Raw genomic sequence first — 14,216 nt, 5'->3', positions numbered from 1 at the left:
AACTGAATGACACAACTGAAAACAATATTCTATATTGGAAATTCGATGTTCCATTTTGGCATTACTTCACTGCTTTTATGCAAGAAAAGGGCAATCTTTGTAAATAACCACTGATAAAAGTGGCTTGTTACTTAACACTCAAAGTAAGACAATGAAGATGCCACAATGATGGAGTTCTCAATTATATTACAATAAATTTAGCTGCTATTATCTCAGCTATAGAATTCTTTACACTTTGATAAGATCAAAATAATTGATTTGTGTGCTTCTACTAAGAATCTGAACAGCATGAGAAAGTATGTATTTGAATGTTAATAATATGCAGACAAGTGACATTTACATAAAGATCCCCTTTTACTGGCTATCCTTTGGAAGGATAGGGTGTGATAGTTTGATCTGGCTTCACAAAAGCAAGTAAAGTATCTCATGATTAATAAAAATTTGTAGTCCAGAAAGTATTTAGAGGACAGCTTTTATTAACATAAATTTCAAAATGCTAAGTATCACTCACTACTTAGTCAACATGTTTACTGAATTCCACTTACTTTTCAAGTTGGGATGGAGCTGAAAGGAAAATATCAAGCTGATACTTTTACTGCACAAACTGAAGACTTGCAGCCTTTTTTATCAGTGAACTATTTGAGCTGTGACCCCTAGGACATGTAGGTGTTGCTGAGACATAAAGTAGAGACTTTCAGCAAACTACAGTTTAGAGGTGTGTGTAAATCTGACATTGGTTCAGGTCCAAATCTCAAAAACAATTTGCAAGAGAGCAAATAAAATTATTTCATATAGAAATCTATGCTCTTATTAGCAGAGGTCAAAATTTATAATGTAAAGCCTAGCTAAAATGTTAAGGTTTTTCTAAAACATGCTGTACTGCATATTCATAAAACACTACACACCTCACAAACTATAAAATATTGATATATTTGTATCTGAGATATAAAAAAATTGAATTTAAAACTTTATGAAGACTTATCACAAAGTACACATATTTATTTAATTTTAGAAAATGAGCATATCAACTTAATTGGTTGCAACGGTATTGCAACGGTATTGCACAATTTGGTGCAACGGTATTGCAAAAGCAGCCTGATATAGAGGTATGGATGACAGAGCATACCTGTGATCTAGATGACTCAGTTGTCACCTATATATCAAAGACACAACACAGGATAAGAAAGATTATTATAGTTTGTGAGAAGGCTGATATATTATAGGACTACCTTGGAACTCATGTTTGCTATAAATGTGTTACTACTAATGAAATTATTGTTTTCATGCTGAAGAAATTAATTTAAACTAAAACTCGGGAGTTACCTTAAATCCAGATTCATTTTAGTTTTGGGTTATTATGACCTTTGTGGTGTTCATTTTTTTTGTTGTAGTTCATTCAAAACTGGTATAAATACAGTCCTAACATGCTATATGCAACTTATTGACTCGAGTAACATATTTGGGTATATTTTAATAAAATTTGTGTTTTGTTACATATTTCTTTATGATGTAAGTGTCCCTGCACATGGCAGAGGGGTTGGGGATTTATTGTCCATTTCAACCCCTTAGCATTCTATTATTCTGTGATTCTATATTAAGTTTTCATCAATGCAAAAAAAAGTCACCAAACACCCCCCAAATAACTGAAAACTTCTGCAGTATTATGTAGGTTACTTTTATGCAAACAATTGAATCACAGTTTCCTCCACCTTGTGCAGCCAAAGGCAGAATGATATGCAACAAAACCCTGCTCTTCAAATAGCTCCCAAAAGCAGATGAAAGAAGAAACCCAAAGAAAAGGACTTCAAGAACAAAGAAGAATCTAGGGCAGGTTAAATGTCTGTGTTGTAAATGAGACCAGTGGTTAACAAGACAAGCTTAGGATGATGATACAAATCCTGTTTAAGCACTGGATAGCAGCTCAGGTCTTGAAAGGTATGGAGTACAGGCTAAAAGAGAAGCTCCAGAATAATAAAGTAATCACTAATGGCTAATTAACAGTCACTGAAAAAAAGCACAACCTCAAGCACTGTGAAAAGATTGCTTTTACCTTAAGAAAAGAAGCAGCAGCTAAGCAAGAGAAAATCAAAAGCACTGGTGTGGCCTGGGGAATTAACACACCCTGAAGCATTTTACGTCCTCTAACCTAGGGATAGACAAGAGGATTGGAATGATCTAGAAATGCATCCATTTTATAAAACAATAGGGTCTCAAATGGTGCAAGGGGAAGGAAAGAGAGATGGTAGAGTAGAAAAAAACTATCCATTTCTGTTCTAGCTTTCCTTGCAGAAAATCTCTCAAATTTCTGTATGTCAGCTTGTCAACTAGGACCATCATTAGTAGCCACCATCACTAACACTGCTGTATCAACTCCATGGGATTTTATATTGACATTAAATTTAGGACACAGATGTTAAGACTGACTATGCAGAGGTAGTGATTGATTGGTACTAAGAACTAATTGTAGTGATAGTGACAAATAATGCACAAGGGTAAGACAATAGCAAAACCAGTGCTGTTAATGACTGTCAGCCCGGTAAAGTGGGATTGGATTCTTTTTTTTTTGTTTTTGTTTGTTAGTTTGTTTTGATTTTTTATTGCTGTTGCTGATTCTTAGAGTTTTTAAAAAGAAGTTTACGGGAAATAGTTAAGAAACTGCAAACTAGCACATAGTACAGCAATACACAGCCATTCCTAATCTTCAAATAATTTTCAGCTAAAAAGCCATGTTACTCAAAAAAAAAAAAAAAAGAGTTCAGATGTAGAGTACACTATGACCTATCCACCGAGAAAAAAAAAATATTCAAGAACTATTTAGCATATATATTCTCACTTCTCTTCTTCCAAGTATGCACCTCTTTGAAATCCCAAAAATAACTTCTGGATTGGTGATATCAATGAGTTTTATTCAAGCAACATTTGAAATAATGTTCCTACAAATCTAACATCTGATCTAGTCACCATCTAAAGAAATAATATGCAGCAAAAATCAGTTACTCCACAGTCACACTCTAGGTAAGAGTGTTTTGGCATTTTGACATAGAAGACCTGATTATGAATTTTTGAGCAGATCAGATGTAAGCATTTTGTGACTGATTAACAGATTTTTAATGAGAAGACAGCCTTTAGATGAACAAATTATAGCTAGGAAAAAAAGAGAGGAAATGAAAAAAAAATGTTCTTTTGATTGCTTATGTAACTCCAAAAAATCAGAGCAACATTATGCCTCCAATAATATACTGTAAATACAATTTTGGTAAGACTGTCAAAATAACAATAACAATTAAAAACTAAATCATTACATCATTAAAAACTAAAACAAACAACCCCACTTTTCATATATTTGTTGTTGTCCTCCCTGACAAACAAATCTACACCACGTGCTTTCCCTTCCACTCCCAGAATTAGAGTTTTCTAGTAGACTTAAAAATATGTTGCAAACAGGCACAAGTTACCTTACAACTCATCAGTGGCCAATTTAGTGAATATAAGACTCAAAACATTTATAGCTTGAGGTGATCCTAACATTATCTTTTACTATCTGCTGTTTAGATCAGTCATTCCAAACTGAACCTTAAGTGAGTCACAAGCCAAGAAATATCTTTCTATACACTCACATGATATGAAAACCCCAGGCTACTTAAAGACAAGGAGAGGACAAGTACTTAGTTCCCTGCCACATTAGCTGAAGTGGCAGGGTTCACTACCAGAGGCCTACATACAAGTGTATTCAACATGTAAGTCGCCAGTATTTGCACTTGTATTCTGGGAAGCCTGAATATGACATTATGAGGAACAGGACTTAAGAGTAGCTTTAGCTTTGACTAAAAGACTATCAATTTTCCATCCAAAATGCTATCAGTCATACATACAACGTGTCTGAGAGAAATCTCTTTTGAAACACTTCCAACCATGCATAAATACAGACACCACTTTTACCCCTTCCTAGTCTTCTGCAGCCTCCTCTAAATTCTGCGAGCTTTGAAAAGATTGTCACTGGTGGTTTTCTGATTGGGTCTTGAATTGTCCTAAAGAGTTAGAAATGCTGTGTTCAGAGAGCAGCTGCCTGATTTCCCACCTTATGAGAAAGCTTTAGACTCACACCTCAAAATATGGATAGTCTTATAAAAATAAATCAAAGACTTTTGGTCTGAAGCATCTCTGAAACTAAACACACCTACTCTGGCTGTTAGTGAAAACTGGGAGAGACAGATAATCATTTATACCAAAGGTGCCAAACAGGATTTAGACAGGGAACTGTTAAACAAGATCTGCTCAGAAAAAAAAGGAGTAGGTCATGGCAATTTACACAGTAAGTCATGTATCACTCTGAAGGACTAGAGAAGCTCAGTCTAGGATAAAATACAGGTGTATAGAGGAGCATCAGACACCTCTCTTAGTAACAGAGAACTCAGCATCTGCCATCTCTTTTGTACAAAAGACAATATCGCACCAGTAACTTTTAAAATACACGGCTGAAGGGGTTTCTGAGGGGTTTCAATAGGGACCTGTTGAAATAACAACTGACAGAAAAATACAAAGTACCTCAGGAAGGGCTTAGTCTTATAAAAGAACAAAAATGGGTATATAACCTTAGTTAAAGAAAATGGCTTTCTGATTTGGAAAATGTCTTTTCTCAAGTAACATAAGGGGTTCTGAGCATAACTGAACTTACACTTGGTCACACAAGGTTCAATATATTCCAAAAAGCAGCAATTTGAGTTATTTTATAACTCAAACCCCCAAGCAATTAGGAAAGTTCATTAAAAAAACCCCAAATTTAAAAACCTCTTTGTTGAAAACTTTAATCAGTGAAAAGTCATTTATGTATTTTGTTTTTTTTCTCATAGCACATTTAGATAATGAAAAAATAGCAGCTTTATTTCCAGTAAAATGCTTGGTAAAATGTGTTTTCTACATCACTTACCTGTTTTCATTTCTAACAAGCGTTTTTTCTTTTGTTGCCTCTCTAGCTTTTCTTTTTCTGCCTTCTCCTTAGCTATTTTAGCACGTCTCTGTTTTTCTTCTGCTTCCCTTCTTCTCATATTTTCTTTTACTGCTTGCTATTAAAAAAGTAAGAGAGTTCCATTAAAATGGAAGTCTTAGCAAAAACAAAGCTGAACCTTAAAAACAAAGGAAAAAAGCTTTCAAACCATATCCCCTAACCTTAATTTATCAAATCAAGTAAGTATTTTACATTCCATATTTTGTACATTTTATTCAGAAGAGTAAGCAAATTCAGAATAAATACCTTAAAAGCATATTAATTGCCCCCAAATGAGGATTATAAATTCAGCAAGAAATACACCTTAAGAATATATGTTAATGTAGGAAGAATTCAAAATGTCTAAACCACCTTGTTCTACAAAATAGTATGTTAACATTTGTAGTTCTAAAATAATTTCAACACTTTCTTCTTTCTCATGCTGCCACTACACCAAGCAAAACAATGCCGCCTGGGTAACAGTGTTGCATTTTTCTTATTCTTATCAAGACATGCATTATTTCATTAGGTTTATAAATTCTTTTCTTCTGGTTAATATCCGTACAATATTATTTATTTTGAATTATAAATATGCACTCCAAAATTTCCAATGAAGCTAAAACAGAACAATGAGTTTCAGAGTTTTGAAATAAAAATTTTGCATACTCAGACATTAAGCAAAAGAACTGTATCACATTCCATACATTTTTAACAAAAGTATTTTAGGATTACATTTTCATTATTTTAGTGTTAGCTATGTATGGTGGTAAATTCTCAGTTCTCTGAGAATTTACATTTGCATTAAATGTAAAGTGCACCTATTCTTCATCGCAGAAGGTTTCCTTTTTAAGAACACAGTTACACAAAACCCTGTCCTTCCTAATATATCAAGGTGTCCCCTCTTACATAATGGCTAACATCTTCACAAGGTCTGAGGCAAAAGCTGCAAGTTTGCAGGGAAAATTAATGTTGTTAGCAGGAAAATATCCAGGCTGCACTGAAAAAAAAAATGGACTGACAAGTTTTATATAGTACAGATGAATGTGGATTACAGCAATACTTGCACAGGCACTGTTTGCAGCATCACTGCCATAGAGAGTGACCAAAAGAAGGGGAAAGAAAAATACCACATAAAGCTTGTGAAGAAATACTTGTCTTGGATAACTGAAGAAGAATAAACTTTCCATCATGAAAAAACAACAATGAAATGGATTGTTTATACAAAGCAAAACTGTACTTTCACAGTGACTACTCCAAAGTCACCTCTGTGAAATTTGATACATGGGGAAGAGGGTAGAAGCTTCCTACAAAATGCTAAAGTTTTTGATTGAATTAATTTTAACAAATTATTTGCTGATTTTCAGACTGGGCATTCTGTAGAATAAACTACTGGATACAATCCAAATGGGACTTGGTACTTGATAAGTACAATACTGGCAGAAATTACACACTTTCCTAACAAAGTGACCAAGGAAATTTCTACTTTGCACCTACTATTTCCCCAAAAATAGTATCAATAGGACTCAGCCTCTGACCGAAGTCATTCAAATGTAGATGTCTATTCTCTCCAATCACACTGAACTAGTGGGCCTGACTTAATAGCTCACACCTTCAGATGAAGTGTGGATTGGATGCTTTGGAGTATCACACCTTGCCCTCAGCCTTTTTGTAACAGGAAAGTGATTTTCCACAAATTCGATGTCACAGCTTAAAAATTTCAGGCTGATGATGTCTTGGGTACTATTTAAGACACTTCTCCAGGATACTAGGTGCCTCTGTTCTTCTGTCTCCTTTGAGACATCAGGTAGGCAGCTCTCCAAATTCTTAAATGAATTAAATGAATTAAATATGCATCTCCCTTGACTAAAACACAAGATTAGACACTCAAACTCACATACAGATATGCCCTAAGGCCAAATTCTATCCTACATGTCCCATGTGTTTTCAACACGAAAGGTAAGTGAAATGCCAAGACCTAGATTTTGCAAGAGGGAAGCATTCTTGGGTTCTCTCTTGTGATTTCCAGGGTCATTTCTAATTTTCATTGAAGTATTTGCATCATATAAAGGAAAAATAGAGTCTAGGGAACACTTGGTTGCTCTTCTTCGGGTTCTTGAAGTTATGTCTCTGCTGCAGAGCAACCTAGTGCCGATAGGAGCAAGGAGTTTCTATACCCTATGATTAGCCAGATTAGCCTACTCTTGGACAGAAGAGCTGTTGCCTCACGGTGTCTTCGCTCCCTTTCCTACAACTGGATGAAAATTCTAACCATTAGACAATTTCTTCAACATGAAAACTACTTCCAAGGAAAGGAATGAGCTTGTTAGCACTACCCATGATGCTGTGAAAGTACAGAGGGAGATTAACAGACATATCCGATACCTAAGATGTTCCACTGAGTGTACCAGGAATTTGGCTTCAGAAGCTGAAGGCAAGATGCTTCACCCCTTTTTTCTGGATCTGGCTAAGTAACTGTACTCTAAATTTGGTGCTCACAAAGTGCAAATAATAGTTGTCACAGCTATCAAGTAACACTGAAATATGAAGTGCAGTTCAAAGTTAGCTATGAAACTGAAGTCTAGGGCTCCAGATTTAAACACAGGGATTTTTTAAACTTTTTAATACATTTTCATTAATTAAGAATTAAAAAAAAAAAATTATAAGTAGGAAAATACTTCATGTAGATCATCAACTTTGCACAACAACAAGTTGACTGAACTTCAATCTCCCACACCTACTGGTGATGAGTGGTCTTTTAGTTTGAGCTTCTTAATAATCCAATGACTTTTCAGCACTAAATTTACAAGCCTTCTGAACTTGTAAATTTTCCAAGATAACAATCACCTTCAGTTTCTGTCAGTAATCAAGACCAATACTAAACAATCCTGAAAATCAGCTCATTTGTCTCACGCTAGGCATCTCAAAAATCTTTTCTGAAAAGCCTCAAAACTGAGCAACTACTCAAGATTTTGGTTAGCGTCATTGAGTGATAGGCGGTTTCATGCCTTACCTACACAACTTTTTTATATAGCCTTCAAACTCTGCTCTGCAAGACAGAATTATTAATTTTCCTCAAGGTTTCTTCTATCATGCTCATCAATAATACCTGTTTTGAAGCATTAATTATCTTTATGACACTGCTGTGAAGTAGAGGCTAGCATCAGTGCTAATTTTACAGACACAGAGAAGAAATATGGGAAAATTAATGCAAAGCACAACCACTTCCTTAGAGCCTCCAACTCAATGTGAACCTAAGCATTTAGAATTCTACAACATTTACATGGGAGGTATGGTTTAAACATCAGAAATTAAAGTAATAAAAATATTTTGTAATATTTATTAATTTTAAAATCAGACTACTGAGTTTCATATTAGGCACTGATCAAGTTAGGAAAACACAATCAATGCCCCTGTTGAAAAATCTGGCATATGTAACTTGCCAAGCAAAATTATTGAAATTGAATAATTTCTAGGCTTTTAGTTGTTAAACTCTGAAGTAGCACAGGCTTAGTAATCATTACATGTTCCAAATGGTTGCTAAATATGGGTTCCAGTTTAAGTCCTTTCCTCACAACTGATGGACATACAAATTTCAAAGTGTTTCTCAGTATCTGTGAAAGAAGTAATTTTCTCTACCTGTATCTTCAGACCTGTCTGAAATCATTAAAAAACCCAACCAACCAAGTAAAACCAAACAAGACTGGGAAACATGCAAGAAACCTAAATAAGTGTGTTGTAATGGTAAGTGTCAGGCTGCAATGAGGAATAGGTGGCAAAATGACTAAGTGACTCTTTCTACAGACCTATAGGCATTAGTTGGATCACTCCTCTAGATTTTGTCACAAAACTCATGCTCATACAATATTCCTGCAGGAGTGTAGTAGTAAGTTAAGCCATGTAATCATAAGAAGCCAGATGTGACACAAATCAGCTTATTATCCAAATTCATTCATACAGATAAGGCTACAAAATATAACTTCTAAGAAACATTAGGCATAAAATAAACATATTGTACCATGAACATGATCTTGAAGTTGTTTAAGTCCGTTAAAAACTCCTCCACTGAAACTTTCTTCAGGTCAATGGCATAATACCCCATCACGTTCTGATAGAGTTTTTCCATGTTCTCATGCATCCGTGAAAGTTTCTGAAAATCTTCTTTGGCATGAACTAGGAAGCTGTACACTGCTGTTAAGGCTGTAAGAATACTCAGTGAATCCAGTCAAACACACTGCTTTTACTTAACATTGATTTGTGTGCCATACATATTTTTTGTTTCATCAAATAAGGACCAAAAAAATTCCTTCCATGTTGTATATAATTCCTAGCATTTACTGTGTAAACTAGGCCTCTGAATGAGTTCAGGGATTTTCATCAAAATACCTCAACCACTTTAAATTTAAAGATTATTCAATTACTAAATAATTTCTTATGAAATGAAATGAAATGAAATGGAAATGAAATGTATGTAACTAATCTTACTTCAAGCACCCATGTAGTTTATCTAGTATCACTGTCTCCTTATTGCAGCTAAACGCCTAGGTATATAAATTATAAATTCCATGGAATTTAGGTACAGATACCAATAATTAACCTGAATACTTTATCAATAAATACCTTAGTTCCTACTAAAATTAGAGTAAAAATAGAAATATTGATAAACAGTATTAAAAGTAAAAACTACGAAAGATAAAAAACTTCATCATAACAGCAATGCATTTACTTATGTTCCCAGAGGCTGCATCAGGTATTTATGCTTTTTCTAAGGCTATTTACAATGTCAATACAACTTAATTAAATTAGAGGTGAAAACAATAAAACTATTTATATAAAAGATAAACCGTTTATAAACAGCATCAAAACACTGCATAACACAAATGAAATAAAAACCCCTATGTTTATTCAGGACTTCCAAAAATGTAGTTTGCCAAAGAAGCTCAAAGACAAAATACTCTACATAGACATTTCCTTATGTTGAGCAACTTCAGGATGTATGTACTTTAATGGAATGGTAGCTAAACAAATATTTATGTTCCATTATTTTCGTGCTGTAGTACACACTACAAAAGACAAGAAATAGCCATTTTATCTTTACTCTCAATTGTCTACCTCAACTACTGCAAAAGAGGATTTACTGCATTTGTACACTTTCTATCACAGATTAAATACACTATGGTCATTTTATGAAGCACAGAATTTTTAATCAAGTGCACGAAAATCTAGACCAACAGAATAGCAGAGGACCTGGCACTTTTTCTTAATAAACCTCACATCACTGGCCTCTGTCCATTGACCCAGGCTGCACAGATCCCTCTGCAGAGCCTTTCTATCACCAGCAGATGAACACTCCCACCCAACTTGGTGTCCTTCGCGAACTTGCTTCAGGGTGCACTCAATCCCGTTGTCCAGACCATCAATAAAGATGCTGAACAGGACAGGCCCCAATACTGAGCCCTGGGGAACTCCACTAGTGACCAGTACCTATTAACAATTTACTGCTGGATGACTGTTTTCACTCTTCAGGTTTTTTGCAATGCACTCCTCTTAGTTTTGTTTAGAGGCTGAATTCCATTCCAGTTTCACTATTAAGTGCCCTTCTGGTTTGTTACGGCCGCTTTTAAAATAGCAAGTAAGAAGTTCATGGTTTTCTTTTTGTGATTTAAAATCCAGGCCAGAAATTCACACAATAATGATCTCAGATATGTGCAGGAAGGGAGAAATAATGCACTTTCACAATATTCTAATTAGTCACTAGTGGACACTAGCTGAATCTGTAAGTGCAGAACAGCCTCCACTATGACAGTCTTGTAAAAAAGAACTAACAAAAGTCAAGATTTCAACAATTTAAAAAGACACATCTTCCATCACCCCTCAACCACCTAAATTCAGACTTTCTCAACATGGCTCTTGTGCCAGTACAAGCTTCTTTTCATGCTTTTAGTAACTTCACAAGATGCAGCTCGTAAGCAGCTTCAGACTGCCTGTGCTGACTGGCTGGGAACAGCTCAAAGAGAATTGATGTTGCCAGCCCTCTTTTCTTCTGCATCAGTTTCAATCTCCTTTACTTAGCTCCCAAGATGAGCATAGCACAGAGAAAACTGATCTTTAGATCTGAGATTATTAAAAATTATTAAAACTCTTAAAAAGCTATTGGTAGGAAAGCGAAGAAAGTTGATGAGAGGTTTGTCTTTAAATGCTGCACAAGGACTATATAAAAAAGGATTATGAGAAACAAGACATGACAAAACACAAGCTAAGACCATCAAAAAAAATGTCACCAGTTCACAAAAACGCAAACAAACCAAAACAATAAAAAAGGACTGAAACTAGAAAAAAGAATTCCTATATCTGGTTTACTTTTGATCCTAAAATTTAGGATACTTATTATTTGTGATTCTTAGATTATTAACAGATCTTACTAAAAAATAGTTTTTTGCAATTATGAGGCTGCTTATTTCCACAGAGTGAAGGGTAAAGGAAAATCAGATAAATTGGTTTTGCTGTCTCTATGTATAAATGCCAAATATTAAACATTCCAGTATTTTCCAGTTTTCTAGGAAGAAAAACAACCAAAAAAAAGGATGAAATTATCAGTAAAATGTAGACTTCATCTTGTAAATTCCAGACAGTATCCTGAAAAGAAAACTTGGGGAGCAGGGGAGGTGAGAGAAAATTTCTGATATTCTTCAAGACACAGCTAAATTACAGCTATGCTAAAAGAGTCCATATAAGCTGGTTAATTCTATACTGTTAAAAACTGACCCCCCCTTGAATATCTGATGCATAATTTTAAACACAAAGTACAGTACGCTGACAAGATGTTTTGCCAGACACAATGAATCCTGAGATTTTTATTTTCCATCTGGTGCATTATGGGATACCCCTAAGATGTTGGCATTCTACTGAGACTGTGCTTCAATTTAGGTATTTTTGATAACTCCTCTTCCTTTTCTCCTTAAATATGGCTTTTGTTAGCCAGCTCCAGCTAAACTGGAAACAACAGGGAATACTACTGAGTACAGCAATCCCAACTGTAATTATTATGAACAGGTTGATACATATGCATTATCAACTACACAATTCATTGGTTTTGGATGAATGAAGACACAAGTACAGCTGAGCTACAACACAGGTGGGAAGAAAATGAACTGAACAAGTTTGGTATTTGTTAACTTTTTCTGAAGTGGCTTTACTTCATGGACTGCCTTTTTGGAACCACTGGACTACAGATCATTCAGCTAATTAATGCACAGCTGAGACAAGTTTAAGATCTGTGGCAAAATTTCTAACTGCTGTATGTTTGGTCTTGCGTATTCTGGCAGCTCTCTTCACAGTGAATTGCTTCTCTGAAATTTATACTGATTTTAATATACTGTGGTATATAAAATACTAATACAGTGCAGCATATCGAGCCCAGTAAAGGCAGCTATTACCCTAGAAAAGATAATGAATAATGTTAATCTCAACTTCTTCTTTAAAAGACCCCAATATTAACCACTTCTTTTTCAGCAGAATCTTCAAAAGGGAACTGAGACCGCCACTATACTAGATGACAACAATCTCCACAAAACATGGCAAACCTTTTGAAGACTGATGCAAAAAGACTTTGAGGTCACTTCAAACCATTTGAACAAATGATTTTCTATTAAGAGCAAGTGGTGTGAATGCCGTAGGGCTCTGTTAAGGATTTCCCACATTTTGGGAAAATGGTTGCAATTGTCTGAAAAATAGATGTCAGAGAGACTTCTTTCTATATACATATAAGCAAGGTTCAACAGAAAAATTCTGCATCTGAATATAATAATTCAAGAAACACACAGAAATGTTTAGATTTTTAAATTAGTACCTTCTGAAGAGTACTTGTCAAATAATACCTTTTCTTTGATTCACTCCTACTTATCTCTGTTATTCTACTAAAACAAATTGGCAGGTATTTGTATCACACAAAGCTGCTGCATTCACTGTGTATATATCTTATATTACAAGTAAAACCAGTGCTAGCTGTAATATATGCCCTAAGTCCAGATACTAAATGAATTGTAGACTTTAATTAAATTTACCAAAAGCTCTATCTCATTACCTGTCCACACACTAAACATCTTGATGCTCTCTCAAAGAGAGACATACAACCTTTTTTTACCTGAAGAGCTCAGGTCCTGTAATCTTCAAAGTCCTTAGGATGCAAGGACATCTTACAGATTCAGTTTATGTTGCACAGGGGGAACTTCAAACTATGAGGTCAATTAAGTAACCAACAGTTTGGAGGTAGTAAGTAGTCCCTTCCCTGCAGCTGAAATGGGTTTCTTCTACCTCACTTGGTAGTGAAGGCTCTGACTCATTTAAGTCCCTTTTCTTCCTTCCCTTTCTGCAATGTCAACAAATCAAATTAAATAGCAAAGGAACAGCGAATTGATCAAAAGAAAGAACTTTTTTCCTAGCTGAAAGGCAGCAATCAACTGATTGTCTCTCAAGTATTAGTTCCGTAAGTTTCTGTAAAAGAACACCATCAACACTACTTTTATCACTAAGCTCAAACTTTCTCAGCTGCTGCTTAAAAAATCACAAGATGGGAGTTGTACTGATAAAGAGCATGTTGACTGAATCACTTAATTAAAGTTTTAATATGCAATTTAAATACTCTCCATAAACCCACTAAATTTTTATTTTGAACATACAAGTGTATTTTGTTCACTGTGCTTTTTATGGAACATTTAACTTGATGGATTTAATACGTTAGATCAATATCAATTCAATATTCTTTGACTTTCCTAATTAAAGGAAACAGAAGAATTGCAATAATAACTATTTCTTTTCAGCTAGCATACACATGATGGCTCACAAATTAACACAATCTAATATATAGGAGAAATATTCATAATTACAGATTTTGTCAATAAAAGAGTGAACCAACTGTGCATATCTCTGACTTCCTAAAGAAACAAGAATGCTAATCAGTTCATTAGGGGGCTTTGGGTTGTGATATTTAGCAACAGGATGTAATAGCCTGCTTGTCCATGGAGCTTAATTGTACTCGGGATGAAAAATTATTTTCAACAAAGCACTATCCTTCCTTTTTCAGATTTCCTGCTGGTTTCTTTTCATGAGCTGCATGCTTTTCAAGACATCAGCACCATTCAGATTTCCTTGTCATAGGAATAAAAGTAAAGACAGTTCCAGGTTTCATCATGCTGTGCAGGATTATCTAACCTTTACATCAAACCTTTTCTGCTTC

The 14,216-nt window shown here is 34.8% G+C and overlaps 1 protein-coding gene across 2 annotated transcripts in view; it reads right to left on the bottom strand.

Annotated features, from left to right (window-relative positions):
* The window catches only part of DIAPH3 (diaphanous related formin 3), a 200,974-nt gene that overhangs the window by 69,284 nt on the left and 117,474 nt on the right, over nt 1-14,216 (bottom strand). For both annotated transcript variants that reach the window (XM_008633134.2, XM_017733559.1), the window contains exons 23-24: nt 9,000-9,164; nt 4,928-5,063 (exon numbers count right to left, since the gene is read on the bottom strand). In XM_008633134.2, coding sequence (XP_008631356.1) covers nt 4,928-5,063; nt 9,000-9,164 — 301 coding nt within the window. The remainder of the gene's footprint in view (nt 1-4,927; nt 5,064-8,999; nt 9,165-14,216) is intronic.

The sequence above is a fragment of the Corvus brachyrhynchos genome, unplaced genomic scaffold, assembly GCF_000691975.1.
Source record: "Corvus brachyrhynchos isolate BGI_N302 unplaced genomic scaffold, ASM69197v1 scaffold202, whole genome shotgun sequence".
Classification (NCBI taxonomy): Eukaryota; Metazoa; Chordata; class Aves; order Passeriformes; family Corvidae; genus Corvus; species Corvus brachyrhynchos.
The sequence above is the reverse complement of the archived record's forward strand: the minus strand, read 5'-3'. Positions and strand labels throughout refer to the sequence as shown.